The sequence below is a fragment of the Bos taurus genome, chromosome 17 (genome assembly GCF_002263795.3).
Source record: "Bos taurus isolate L1 Dominette 01449 registration number 42190680 breed Hereford chromosome 17, ARS-UCD2.0, whole genome shotgun sequence".
NCBI classification, from domain to species: Eukaryota; Metazoa; Chordata; class Mammalia; order Artiodactyla; family Bovidae; genus Bos; species Bos taurus.
In genome coordinates, this window is record NC_037344.1 from 29,895,173 (window position 1) to 29,909,551 (window position 14,379).

The window sequence follows — 14,379 nt, forward strand, 5'->3', positions numbered from 1 at the left end:
TTATCACAGTAAGTGAAGTAAATCAGAAAGAAATACGGTATCACTTATATGTGAAATCTAAAATATAAAAGAAATGGACCTATCTACAAAACAGAAGTAGACTCACAGACATAGAGAACAGACTTGTGGTTGCCAAGGGGTATGGTGGGGTGAGGGAGGGAAGGAGGGGGGCGTTGGGTTAGCAGAAATAAAATACTATATATATGATGGATAAACAAGGTTCTACTGTATAGCATAGGAAACTATAGTCAATATCCTATGATAAGCCATACTGGAAAAGTATATTAAAAAGAACGTATATATACATGTCTAACTGCTTCACTTTGCTATACAACTCCAATACTTTGGCCACCTCATGCGAAGAGTTGACTCACTGGAAAAGACCGATGCTGGGAGGGATTGGGGGCAGGAGGAGAAGGGGACGACAGAGGATGAGATGGCTGGATGGCATCACCGACTCAATGGATGTGAGTTTGAGTGAACTCCGGGAGTTAGTGATAGACAGGGAGGCCTGGCGTGCTGCAATTCATGGGGTCACAAAGAATTGGACGTGACTGAGCGACTGAACTGAACTGAAATGAACTGCCTCACTTTGCTATACAGCAGAAATTAACACAATATTGTAAATCAACCATGCTCTAATTGGAAAAAAATACCTCAGGTAAGACAAATCCAACTACTTCTTAGAAAATTTTAGAGACATTAAAATATAATTACCTGCTTTTTCTAAAAACAGAACTACCATATGATCCAGCAATTCCACTCCTGGGTATATGTCCAAAAAATACAAAACACAACTCAAAAAGATACAGGCACCCCAATGTTCATAGCAGCATTATTTGTAACTGCCAAGGTTGTAAAGGTATGTAATCAATCCAAGTGTCCATCAACAGATGAATGGATAAAGAAGATGTTATATGTATAAAATGGAATACTACTGAGCTATAAAAAAGCAAGAAAAATTTCTATTTGAGCAACATGGACAGACTCTGATGGTATTATGCTAAATGAAGTAAGTCAGAAAAAGACATACACTTCATGATATCACTTCTATGTGGAATCTATAAAATACAACAAACTAGTGAATAAAACAAATAAGAAGCAGATTCACAGATACACAAAACAAACTAGTGGTTACCAGTGAGAAAAGGGAAGGGGTGCAGATAGGGGTGTGGGGGAAAGGGTTACTATGGGATAATTTGAATCACATATGTGAAACTGTTAAAAACTGTAAAGCACTATATAATTTAAAGAATCTTTCATTCAATTAAAAGTAATAAAAAATAATTACCTGTTTTTCTTTATTAACTCCAGACATGAACAGTTGTTTGTATTTGTCTTTGAAAGCAAAGTTTAGAGCTTGTGTTGGAAAATACCGGATTACATTTGCCAAATTGCCACGCCAATAACTGAGGAAACCTACAAAAGAAAGCATACTAAATATAAACTTGTATTATTATTAAATAATTTGCATAGTTTTAACAAACTTAGCTGTTTGAACTACCTAAAACTTACATCTTTTCTCATGAGAAAAAAAAGAAATTTACATGTGTCTCCAACTGAAGGAAAAAAGGCTGTGTTAACTCCAAGCACTCCATTTCAATTTTGTTAATTTCCAATAAGAAGCCTTGACTACCTAAAAACCTATGGAAAGCATTACCAGCTGAATATAGGTCTCTTCACTAATAGAAAAACAGAGCTTACTAGTACTCATAAGAGAAGTTTAGTCTCGTTTCAAATCATAAAATACAATTCCTATGGTGACAAGTCTGTTGGAACAAAATTGTGTTGTATATATACTCCTGAGAATGAGATAAAAGAGTCTTACCTTTATATTTTATAACCTAGCCAAATAAAAGGAATTCACAATTCAAGGCAGTTTCCAGAGGCCTGACGAAGAGACAGGAGGAAACTTTCAAGGTTAATAATCTTCCCAATTCAAATCTCCATGGACTAAATGACCAAACTTTATAATTCAGTCACTGTGTTACCTGATAAGTCAGAGCTGCCTTTATAATCCTTTAGCTGCCCCAGAATACAACAGGCGATCCCTCCAGGACCCATAGTTGTATTTACAGATGGTTGAACCCTGCTACTCTTAAGATAGCTCTAGTCCCAGCTTGGAGAAAAGAATACCCATAAACAGTCTCCTAAAGATAAAAATTTGAATGAAGATAATCTCAGTTGACTGCGCCCAGTGCTCAGAAACTGAAAGTTGGATCAGATAAATACACAGAAAGATATTTATTTATTAAATAAATAAGTATACTTTGTGGGAAGTAAAATTGAGTATTAGTGAATCCCAAGGTGAATGTAAAGCAGCTGTATAGAGACAATTAAGATGTATATTAATGGCCAAGACATAATCTTTTCAGTCCTCACAGCTGATTCAGTTACCTGGCATTCAGTTGCAGGCATAAATTACTAGGGCATTTAACATGTAATGATAACAGCCACAACTTCCTGAGCACTCAATGTGTACCAGGCACTGGCAAAGGCTATACTTGTACATTTAATTTAATCATCACACTAAGATTATGATACATGTTCTCTTATAGTACCCATTTCATACATGCACAAACTGAAACTTTTATAAATTTAAAAACTATAATCAGGATTTAGAATCAAGTTTTATGTCTGTCTCCAAAGCTCTACTGAAGCTTTGAGTTTCTGGAGAAGCAAATCCTAGAAAAGTTTGAAAATGATTAAAGTATGGTAAGTAAATAAAAGTCTATTTTTTAAAAAAATGGAAAATGATTATTGTAAAAATGTTTGAGGCAATATTAAAAAAAATACTAATTTCTAGGAACTGTTTTTTATTCATTTAATCCTCATAATCACCCATGAGGTAGGTAATATTAATCTCTCCATTTTATATATGAAGAAATGCATTAAAAACAACTTCTAAGGCATAAACAAGTTAGTTAAATAACTTGCCCAGTATCACTTAGGTCGGAAAATTGTACACCTGGAATTTAAACTCAAGCAATCTGGCTCAATAATTCAGTCCCTTAACTACAATACTTTCCTTAATCATGCAAATATCTTTTGTACCTAAGAAAGGTCAACGTTTTCTTTAATGGAAGCAAAATAAAAATCTTAAAACATGAGAAATGTAAGCAAATTATAAAAGAATATTGCTTGCTAGTTACAGCCACATTGAATTCCTGAGGGAGATTGATGAATCTAATTTTCAGAGGTATTTTTAGTGATTTCTAAGTTCTTCATAGTTAACAACATTTAACAACATAGTTAAGCATTTGTATTTTCTGCAGACTTGCGGAAGAGAAACACTGAAAGTAAAATATGACTGTAAATGATACTGAAGAATAAGATTTTATTTTCTACACCTGTGTTACAGTAACACAATAACAGATTACTGGCTGAGGATAGAGTCGATCTTAAAAGTAAAAAAAAGAACATGTTGGCTGGAGAATGGCCAATGCAGTCAAATGGGATTTAAATTAAAAATCATCACTTGTTTTTTAAAAAACTAATAAACTGAGCTTAAAAAGCGTTGTGTATAAAAAATGTATTGGAATTCCCATTTTATACATGGCTCTTATTTATTAATAGTCATTTTGGAAATGGTTGATTTAGATGGTATTGAGATATTACAGGTTTCAGATTGTGAGCTGTTATATAATATGATTATGAAAAGTGTGAAAGTGTTCATTTCTCTGTCGTTTCTGACACTTTGTAATCCCACGGACTGTAGCCTGCAAGGTTCCTCTGTCCATGGAATTCTCTAGGCAAAAATACTGGGGTGGGTAACCATTCCCTTTTCCCAGGGATCTTCTGGACTCAGGGATCAAATCTGGGTCTCCCACACTGCAAGTAGATTCTCTACTGTCTGAGCCACCAGGGAAGTCCGATTATAATTACAGTACTGAATTAATATCTATTTCACAAAAGAGTATCACAAATAAGTAGTAAAAAGCTTTTAACTTTGGCTAACGTATTGAATCGGAGAAGGCAATGGCAACCCACTCCAATACTCTTGCCTGGAAAATCCCATGGACGGAGGAGCCTGGTAGGCTGCAGTCCATGGGGTCGCACAGAGTCGGACATGACTGAAGCGACTTAGCAGCAGCAACGAATTGAATATAAAGAGAAAATTCTGATGACAGACATATGCAGATTAACAGGAACCATGACAGAGTGCCAGATTTATGACTGAGATGGTTTGGTATTGTTGACAGAATGTATTCCTTTTAGCAAAATTGTATTTGCGTGAAACAACCTAGAGGATTCAACAAAACAACTGTCAACATCTCGATGAAATTCTAGAAACAAATAAACCTCTAGAAGAATAACAGGAAAACTGGCAGCTTTTAATGAGTTATGTCTGAAAAAATATTTCTCTCACACACAAAATACTATTGCATGGTTACTACTGATTCGTGGATTCCCTGAAGCTACAGGTATCAGGTTAAAAACCCTTCCTTTAGCCCTTTTCCACATTATCATGCTGCAAAACCTTACTCTTATTCCCTTTTTTTCAACTCACTGATGTACCAGGCTTTTAGGAGTGCCAATGTCCTTAGTAAGAGTACAAAGAGGAGGAACTTCAAAGTGGAATTCTGAATACATTTTCTATAGAAATATAATTTTGGGAGGCTAGGTTTCAGCATTTTATTAAACTATACTCTAGGTACACTATGTACCATGTAGGTTCTTTAGATAAGATTACAAAAATCTACTTTATATGTAAAACAAATTTATCCCAAGTACATTCATTTACAAATGATGATGAGGAATGAACATTTGTAAATTCAGGAATGTATTCACAATGATTAGAGTTAAAATGTATTAAGCACTAACCATGCAACGGACACAAGGTAGAATATTTTATAGCACTCTTTTTTTTCTAACTTTTTATTTGATATTGGAGTATAGTTGATTAACAATGTAGTGATAGTTTTAGGTGGACAGCAAAGGGAGTCAGCTACACACATTTATGTATCCATTCCTACCCCAAATTTCCCTCCTAACGAGGCTGTCACTTGAGTTCCCTGTGCTATACAGTAGGTCCTTGTTGGTTATCCATTTTAAACATAACAGTGTTTACAAGTCCATCCCAAACTCCCTAACTATGCCTTTCCACTATTCTCTGCCCCTGGCAACTACAGGTTCATTCTCTAAGTCTGTGAATCTGTATCTATTTTGTCAGTAAACTTATTTGTATAAATTCTTTTTAGATTTTGCATATAAGGGATATCATATGGTTTTCCCCCCCTCTGACTGACTTATTTCATTCATTATGACAGCTCTAGGTGCATCACTGATCCTGCAAATGGCATTATTTCCTTCTTTTTAATGGCTGAGTAATATTCCATTGTATTTCTGTATCACATCTGCATCCATTCCTCTGTTGATGGACATTTAGGCTGCTTCCGTGTCTTGGATGCTGTAAACAGTACTGCAGTGAACACTGGGGTGCGTGTGTGCTTTATTTATTTATTTCTTGGTTGCACTGGGTTTTCATTACTGTATATGCACTTTCTCTAGTTGTGGCAAGTGGGGCCTACTCCTCATTGCGGAGTGCAGTTCTCATTGCGGTAGGTTCTCTCGTTGCGGAGCACTGGCTCTAGGCTTCAGCAGTTGCGGCAGGCGGGCTCGGTAGTTGTGGTGCATGGGCTTTGTTGCTCTGCGGCATGTGCAGTCTTCCCAAATCAGGGATCAAACTCATGTCCCCTGCAGTGGCAGACAGATTCCCATCCACTGATCATCAGGGAAGTCCCAGACCATGCTTTTCTCCAGATATATGTCCAGGAGTGGGATTTCAGGGCCATATGGTGGCTCTATTTTTAGAGGAACCTCTGGACTATTCTCCACAGCCACTGTACCAATTTACATTCCCACCAAGAGTGAAGGAGGGTTCCCTACTCTCCACACTCTCTCCAGCCTTTACTGTTTGTGGTCTGTTTTATTACAGGGATTATCCTGTTTAACCATCAAAACTACCATATGAGGTAGGTAATAAAATTATTGGGCTTCCCTGGTGGCTCAGATGGTAAAGAATCCACCTGCAATGCAGGAGACCTGGGTTCAATGCCTGGGTTGGGAAGATCCATTGGAAAAGGGAACAGCTACCCCCTCCAATACTCTGGCCTGGAGAATTCCATGGACAGAGGAGCCTAGTGGGCTACTATCCACTGGGTCACAAAGAGTTGGACATGAGTGAGCAACTTTCACAAACATACAATATTATTATAACCAGTACAGAACTGAGGAAATTGAAGTTGAGAGAGTTAAATTAAAGTTGTTCAAGGTTACAAGGTAAGGAAAAGACTGGGATTCCCAGTCTTTCCTAATTCCAGATCTTTCTACATCTATCTGACTACAGATCTAGAACTATTACATCTCTATTGCCTCTAGGGGAAAATCCACTTTGAATAAAAACAGTAGTATTTTTTGATCAGAATAAAACAAAGGAAAAGCAAGAGTGATGGAAATGTAGTAGTATTTCATTTTCTACTCATTAAGATTCTCGGAGAAGGCAATGGCACCCCACTCCAGTACTCTTGCCTGGAAAATCCCATGGATGGAGGAGCCTGGTGGGCTGCAGTCCATGGGGTCGCTAAGAGTTGGACACGACTGAGTGACTTCACTTTCACTTTTCACTTTCATGCATTGGAGAAGGAAATGGCAACCCACTCCAGTGTTCTTGCCTGGAGAACCCCAGGGACAGGGGAGCCTGGTGGGCTGCCGTCTATGGGGTCGCACAGAGTCAGACACAACTGAAGCGACTTAGCAGCAGCAGCAGCAGTCATGCAGATTAAAGGACAGTTTCCAAATATATAATCACAAAATTGATACAGAAAAACATGGGGATTGTGGTATATTTCTCCTCTAACAGCAGAACATCTAAGGTGTGTTGCCTTTTTTTTTTTTTTTTTACTTAATTGCTTAGTAAAAATAATCTCTTCAAAATTTAAAGATGATAAAAAAACCTCCTTGGAACTTAATTCTGAGAAAGTAATTAAGAATTAATATAAAACTTAGGGGAAAATGGGGAAAAGTTACCAGGTCAGTTACTGGTCAACTTACAAGAATGGAAATGCTAGGCATGTTTGGGTATACAGTTGACCTTTGAACAATGTGAGAGTTAGGGGCGCTGATGACCCACGCAGTCAAAAATCCAAGTATAACTTGTAGTCTGCCTCCCCTATATGTAGTTTCTCCACATCCACGATTCTGCAACCATGAAGTCAACCAACCGGGGATCATGTAGTACTGTAGTATTTACTACTGAAAAAAAAAAAAATCCACACAATTCAAACCCATGGTGCTCAAGGGTCAAGTGTATGTATATTTGAGACTTGTACACTCCAACATACTTAGACAGTCTGCCTATTAGTTAAAAAAATGCAATCAATGATTCTCAAATACGTACATACTTAAAAAAGCAAATTATGTACCTTTGCCACTATACCATCCTGTTATGTGCATCTGTAAAACACATCCAAAAGAGAAATTCAACTATACTCAATAACTATACAAAAAAAAAGGATTCTTCATTTAAAAACCTTTTATGTGATACCAAGTACATAGCAGGGGCTTCTCTGGTGTCTCATATGGTAAAGAATCTGCCTGCAATGCAGGAGACCCAGGTTTGATCCCTGGGTCGGGAAGATCCCCTGGAGAAGGGAATGGCAACTCACTCTAGTGTTCTTGCCTGAAGAATCCCATGTACAGAGTAGCCTAGCAGGCTACTGTCCATGGGGTTGTAAAGAGTCGGATACGACTGAGCGACTAACACACACACTCACAGAGCAGACCTGCTAGGGACAGCACTGGGAATAAAGTTCTTGGTCTTATGGAACTTACATTACAAAGACAGACAATGAAGAAATAAATGTTAGGTGTCCAGAAAAAAAAACAGTAATATGCAGAAGGAGAATGAGGAAGGACTATTTAGATAGGGTGGTTAGGTCAAACTTTAAGATATTAGGACACAACTGAGCGTTTATTTTACTAGTTAAAACACAGTACTTTCAAGTATCTTGCTAATTATGATGTTTTCATACTATCATCTGCTATTATCTCAAGGCACCCTTAGAATGAGGTTCATTCTTAAAAATAATGTGAATCTATATTTCAAATAGTCTTGACAATTTCAAATATTCAAATAGTCTTATCTCTATAAATCCATTTAACAGAGCCAACATAAACTATATTTATTATACAGTAATTGAGCAAGGGCTCCAGTCATCCCTTTTCCCCTGTGTTACTCTTACTCTTTTTTCAGGATGCCTTAGTGTCCTGTGATATATAACTGACACTTGGCCAATCATAGGTACCAGAGCCAAGTCATTTAATAAATATCAGTAAAGTTTATTTTCCTATTTTATTTACATAAAGCATATACTTAAGGAGATCCAACCAGTCCATTCTGAAGGAGATCAGCCCTGGGATTTCTTTGGAAGGAATGATGCTAAAGCTGAAACTCCAGTACTTTGGCCACCTCATGCGAAGAGTTGACTCACTGGAAAAGACTCTGATGCTGGGAGGGATTGGGGGCAGGAGGAGAAGGGGACAACAGAGGATGAGATGGCTGGATGGCATCAGCGACTCCATGGATGTGAGTCTGAGTGAACTCTGGGAGTTGGTGATGGACAGGGAGGCCTGGTGTGCTGCGATTCATGGGGTCGCAAGGAGTCGGACATGACTGAGTGACTGAACTGAACTGAAACCTAATATTTTAATACCCCCAAATATCATCTTCAAGATTTAAAAACCTCACTGCTTTAGCCTTCAGAAAAATATGTTTGGAAAAGTTCATATTAAAAACAGCTGATGAACTCATGTCCAGAAATACCTGAAAGAGAAGAGTTCTGTTGGGCTCTTAAAAACTGAGACTTATAATATCCTTGAAAACCTATGTTACAATATACTAAATAGAAGTTTATATTAATTAAAATATATTTACTGATACATAGCTTACTCAGTGAAAAAGAATCACTCTCAAGACACTAAAATGTTAACTGTGGTAATATTAGCAGTTTTTTTTTAAACTTTTGGTTTCTCTATATTTTGTAATTTTCTATAAGAAACATGCATTATTTGTATAATGAAGGTTTGAACAGTACTAAATAATAAAAGTATACATACAAAGTTGGAAAGTCATAAAACCAACTAAAGAATAAATCTTTAAAAACAGCATTAGTCAGGTTAAACCCTTTGATACTAAAAAGTATCAAAGACACCCAAAGAGATATTTAAAGCTATGTTCAGAACAAGAATGAAGAGATGTCTCCTTGAGGTGTAAAGAAAGACGTAAGGTAAGAAGATAGTGAGAGAGCACCTAGTTTTGCCTTCTGAGTTCACTGTCTCTTATCCTCATTTCATATTGCCTAAAGAAAGGAAAAGTTATCAGTAAAACTAGAATATGGAAAACAAGAGAAACTTCAGAACGCTGAGATGGCGATGTACCTTGATTTTCACAAGACAGAAAGTAAATTCCAGAAAACAAAAGCCTTAGAATCTGACTGCCTAGTAAAGTTCCAGAATGATCTAACACAGTGATTCTGAACCCCACCAGGTTCCAGTTTTCCATACATAATAAATATTTTACAATGCTTCCTTTACTACCTATAAATAGAATACAAAGACAATAACCTCTTCACTAGCTCAAGAAAAGTCAATATAATGCCTTCTTTGCTACATACAAAGAGGAAATAAGAGTTTATAATATGTATTTTTAATTAGTAAATTGGTGAGGTGTGATCACATCAGAGACATAATAGTAATGAATCTGTTGTGTTTAAGATACACACTGACATTTTAAAAAAAGGACTTAATAATTAGTATATCTATACAATCATAATTCAATATTTAAAAATGAAGATGATGTAAGTGGTGATCAAATATGACACACAGAGCTGTTAACATGAGTTTCCACAATGATGAACACCTCTCAGTAAAATTCTGAGCAAAACAAAGTACGGTCTTTCCTCTACTTACACGACAGCTGCATTACTGAAATTAGTGTGTACTAAAATCATGCCCTGGACAGTTTACGTTAAGTAAATAATCAAAAACAGGTTTGAGTGCCATAAGAACATCCAGTGGGAGATCTGAGTTATTCCATTGCAGGATATGTCTTTGTTGTGCAGGACTGACCATGTACAGGGGCAGCAGGATGTTTAGCAGTCCTGGATTTTGCCTTTCATATCACTGCATTTAAGGATTACTCCCCTCTTTGTGCTAAACAAAAAATTCCTCACAAGTTTCCCCAAATGCCCCTAGATGGCAATATTATCCCTGTTGTGAATTACTAATCTTTTAGCATAGGATATACCATGTGTATTGATAACAAGGCTTTGTATGTACTAGGAAACATTTTCTTAAAATTCTGCTTAAAGAAAGCTGGAGCCATAATACTATTCAGAATGGTCTCAATTTACAAGAGCCATATTGAATGTGTGTGTGCATGTACTCAGTCTTCAGAGGTGTCCTATTTTTGCAACCCAAAGGACTGATGTTGAAGCTGAATCTCCAATACTCTGGCCACCTGATGTGAAGAGCTGACTCATTTGATAGGACCCTGATGCTAGGAAAGATTGAGGGCAGGAAGAGAAGGGGATGATAGAGGATGAGATGGTTGGATGGCATCACCGACTCAATGCACATGGGCTTGGGTAGGCTCTGGGAGTTGGTGATGGACAGAGAAGCCTGGCGTGCTGTGGTTCATGGGGTCGCAAAGAGTCAGACACAACTGAGTGACTGAACTGAACTGAACTGATGGACTGTAGCCCGAGAGGCTCCTCTGTCCATGGGATTTTCCAGGCAAGAATACTGGAGTGTGTTGCCATGCCCTCCTCCAGGGGATTTTGTAGATCCAGGGACCCAACCAAGTCTCTTGCACTGCAGGCGGATTCTTTACTGCTGAGCCACCAGAGAAGCTTCATATTTAACATATTTAGGTTTAAATATTACAAAAAACATTTAAAATATAAAATGATTTAGCATTGGTCAGCACAATCTTTCCAGAATATTTAACTTTACCTCACTAAATATTTAAAGCATATTAGTAAATAATAAAGAGGCTCCTACTTCTCTGAAGAGAAATGGGAAGCTTGCTCTGATAAAATAAATGGAAGTGAAAAGATGTGAGCCATTAACTATGAAAGATCTAAATTAAGCTCCCAGACAGGGCACACTATATCCACAGTATAGATTATGCCTTAAGAGTCTATATCCTCAACCCTAAATACTCTGCTTGCAGGGTCTTAGTTCCCCCACCAGAGATCGAACTTGTGTCCCCCTGAAGTGGAAGCCTGGAGTCCTAACCACTGAACCACCAGGGAATTCCCAGGAATCCTTTTTTTATAAGAGGAAACGTAACCTATCTTAGACTTAGGAGTGAAAGAAAGGCCTGCACTTGAGTTGAACCCACTTCACATCTTGTTCAGAATATACAACAAATAGGCCTATTTCCCTTTTTAAAATTCTTATAGATGTTTCAATTGAATCCAACTATATATGGGAGGCTCAGATGGTAAAGAATCTGCCTGCAATGCAGGAGACCCTGGTTCAGGAAGATCCCCTGGAGAATGGAATGATATTCTTGCCTGGAGAATCCCATGGATAGAGGAGCCTGTCGGGCTACAGTCCACAGGGTCACAAAAAGTTGGACAGGAGTGAGCGACTAATACTACACTATACAGCTCAAAGTTTCTGATCAATTTATCCTCTATTCACTTAGCTAACTTAGAAGCCAGTCTGCAAGGTGAGGGCAATGAATGATTAACAAGGCATTTTCATTATTCCTTAAAATCATTTCAATATTAACGGGAAAAACTCCACAATGAACCAAAATATCAAAATTTTACATAAAAACAGAGCCTGATGCAAAAAAGGAAAACTGATCCTGTCTCTACTTAGAGTTTTTACATTGCTCACCATAGATTTTTCTCATTAATTTTGATTTCTAAAAATACTGCATTAAAATAGTTTGTTTAGACTGAGGTTCCCATGAGGCACAGTGGCAAAGAATCCGCCTGCCAATGCAGGAGACACCTTCGATCCCTGGTGGGGAAGATCCCCTCTAGAACGAAATGGCAACCCACTCCAGTATTCTTGCCTGGAGAATCCCATGGACAGAGGCACCGGGCAGGGCTACAGTCCACGGAGTAGCGAAGAGTCGGACACAACTAAGCACGCACGCACCACTGAGGTTTTTTGGCATCTTCCTAAAACATGTGTAGACGTGAGTGCCTGTTAAGCTTCAACCCCAGTCAGTCTTCAGTAGTTCCTGAGAACAAACAAGCTCTTTTCACTGAATACGTACTAGAGAGGCCCCAGTGCTTCTCTATTTGGCATGCTGCTGCTGCTGCTGCGTCGCTTTAGTCATGTCCGACTCTGTGCGACCCCATAGATGGCAGCCAACCAGGCTTCCCGTCCCTGGGATTCTGCAGGCAAGAACACTGGAGTGGGTTGCCATTTCCTTCTCCAATGCAGGAAAGTGAAAAGTGAAAGTGAAGTCTCTCAGTCGTGTCCGACTCTAGCGACCCCATGGACTGCAGCCTACCAGGCTCCTCCACCCATGGGATTTTCTAGGCAAAAGTACTGGAGTGGGGTGTCATTGCCTTCTCCATTTGGCATACTTGTCTTAAACATGTTATTTCAGCAAATATTTCAGAACCTTAAAGCACTTATTAACATACAGCCAAGTGCCTAATGGCATCTCCCCCAATCCTGGGAGGTCAACCATTTCCCTCTTGAGCCAGGTAGAGGCGCACTGGGGTGCAAGGCCTACTAGGAAGGAGAAATGTAGAGGAAAGAGAAGGTGGTGATCCCTCCTGCCCAAGGACTGCTCACGTGTAGGCCTTCTTGACCCTGGGAAAGCAGAGCCTCATAGACTGGTTAAGAAATTGTATTATCCCAGGCACAGAAATCAACTCCCGACACACACGGCCCTGGTGCCCGCGCAGCGTCCCCTCCTGGCTCACCCACTCCCTCTTCCCAGAAGCTGACCCTGCGCGGAGGGAAGGTTGGAGCATACGCACCCTGCTCACGGGGAATCCGCACCAGGCAGTCCACGATGCCTTTGTACTGCGCCTCAGGGCTGATCTGCTTGGACGACGCCTGGACCTGCAGCAGAAGCTTCACACGCTCGATGGGCGCCACCGTCGTCTTGGACACAGCCGCCGCCACCCCGCCTGCCAGCAGGTCCTTCCCGAAGGATGTGGCGTCAAAAAGCCCCTTTTCCACCTTCTTCTCTTGCTTCCTCTTCGGAGGTTCACGCTGCATGGTGGAACAACTGACGTAAAAACGGGTAGCAGAAGCTCAAAATAAGAGCCGGAGACACGCGAGGACGAAGCCGAAAACCGCTTCAGCGTAGTCCTGGCGGGAAAGCCGCGCTCAGGACGCTGGGAGAAGGTCGCGCCAGGGGCGGGGAGCTGCGCAGGTGCCTCCAACCGCCTCCAGCCAGTGGAGCCGGTCACGTGACTCCCAACACGTGGCTCTTCAGCGCGGTACTGTCTACGCAAGTAGAGGTGCTTGGCTGCGCTTGCAGCGGCGGACAGGACTGGGAGGCTGTGAGTTCTCATATGGGAAGGGATCCGGGAGAGCCAGGCCTGTAAAAAGAGATTTAGTAGCCCAAACACGACAGAGCAGCAAAATCAACCGTGTAGGACTAACCAAGTTTAGTTTTGGTTCCTAGAGTAACCCTTGCACTTTCTATTAGAAATCGCTTTAAAATCTTCTCCTTTAAATGTAGCAGGGGTCTTCTGTCTAGTCACTGTGTCAGTGTCTGGTTTTACTGACTGTACCCCCATAACATAATTCAACACATTTCTCTCTCCTGTATTTTATTTAATTTGGTAATTCTATCTAGAGCAGTGGTGTTCAGTCAGACGAATGCACAAATTAGAGGTGTTGTTAGGGGGTGGAGGAAGACACGGGTTTGTGCCCGGCTGTCTGTGCTTGAATTTGAATTCCCCAGGTAATTTTAATGTGCAGAGTTGGGAACGTGTTCTAGAACAGCGGTTCACAAGCTGATTTTAGGATACCTTTTCACTCTTCATGTAGAAGGCTGCAAAGAAGCTTCTGTTTTTATGTTATATATTATTTCAGAAATTGTAACAGAAAATTTAAAAAATCTCATTTAAAATAACAGTAAACCCCTACATAAGTAACATTTTTATATTAAAGAACAATTATTTTGCCAACAAAAAATGTAGTGAGAACAGCCTTGTTTTATATTTTTTTAAGGCTTTTTAAATGTCTGGCTTAATAAAAGCCTGATTTACACAGCTGCTTTTGCATTCCGTTTGCTGCAATAGTGCCCAACATGTATGTAACTGCTGGAAAACTCCACACTAATGAGGGAATGTGTGAAAGAGGCAAAAAACGTCCTATTATTATTAA

The 14,379-nt window shown here is 39.4% G+C and overlaps 1 protein-coding gene across 1 annotated transcript in view; it reads right to left on the reverse strand.

Annotated features, from left to right (window-relative positions):
* The window catches only part of SLC25A31 (solute carrier family 25 member 31), a 28,178-nt gene extending 14,860 nt beyond the window's left edge, over positions 1 to 13,318 (reverse strand). The window contains 2 exon segments of the mRNA NM_001046500.2: positions 1,292 to 1,419; positions 13,017 to 13,318. Of these exon segments, the coding sequence (NP_001039965.1) occupies positions 1,292 to 1,419; positions 13,017 to 13,260 (372 nt within the window). The 5' untranslated portion in view covers positions 13,261 to 13,318.
* Positions 13,319 to 14,379: the final 1,061 nt, after the last annotated feature.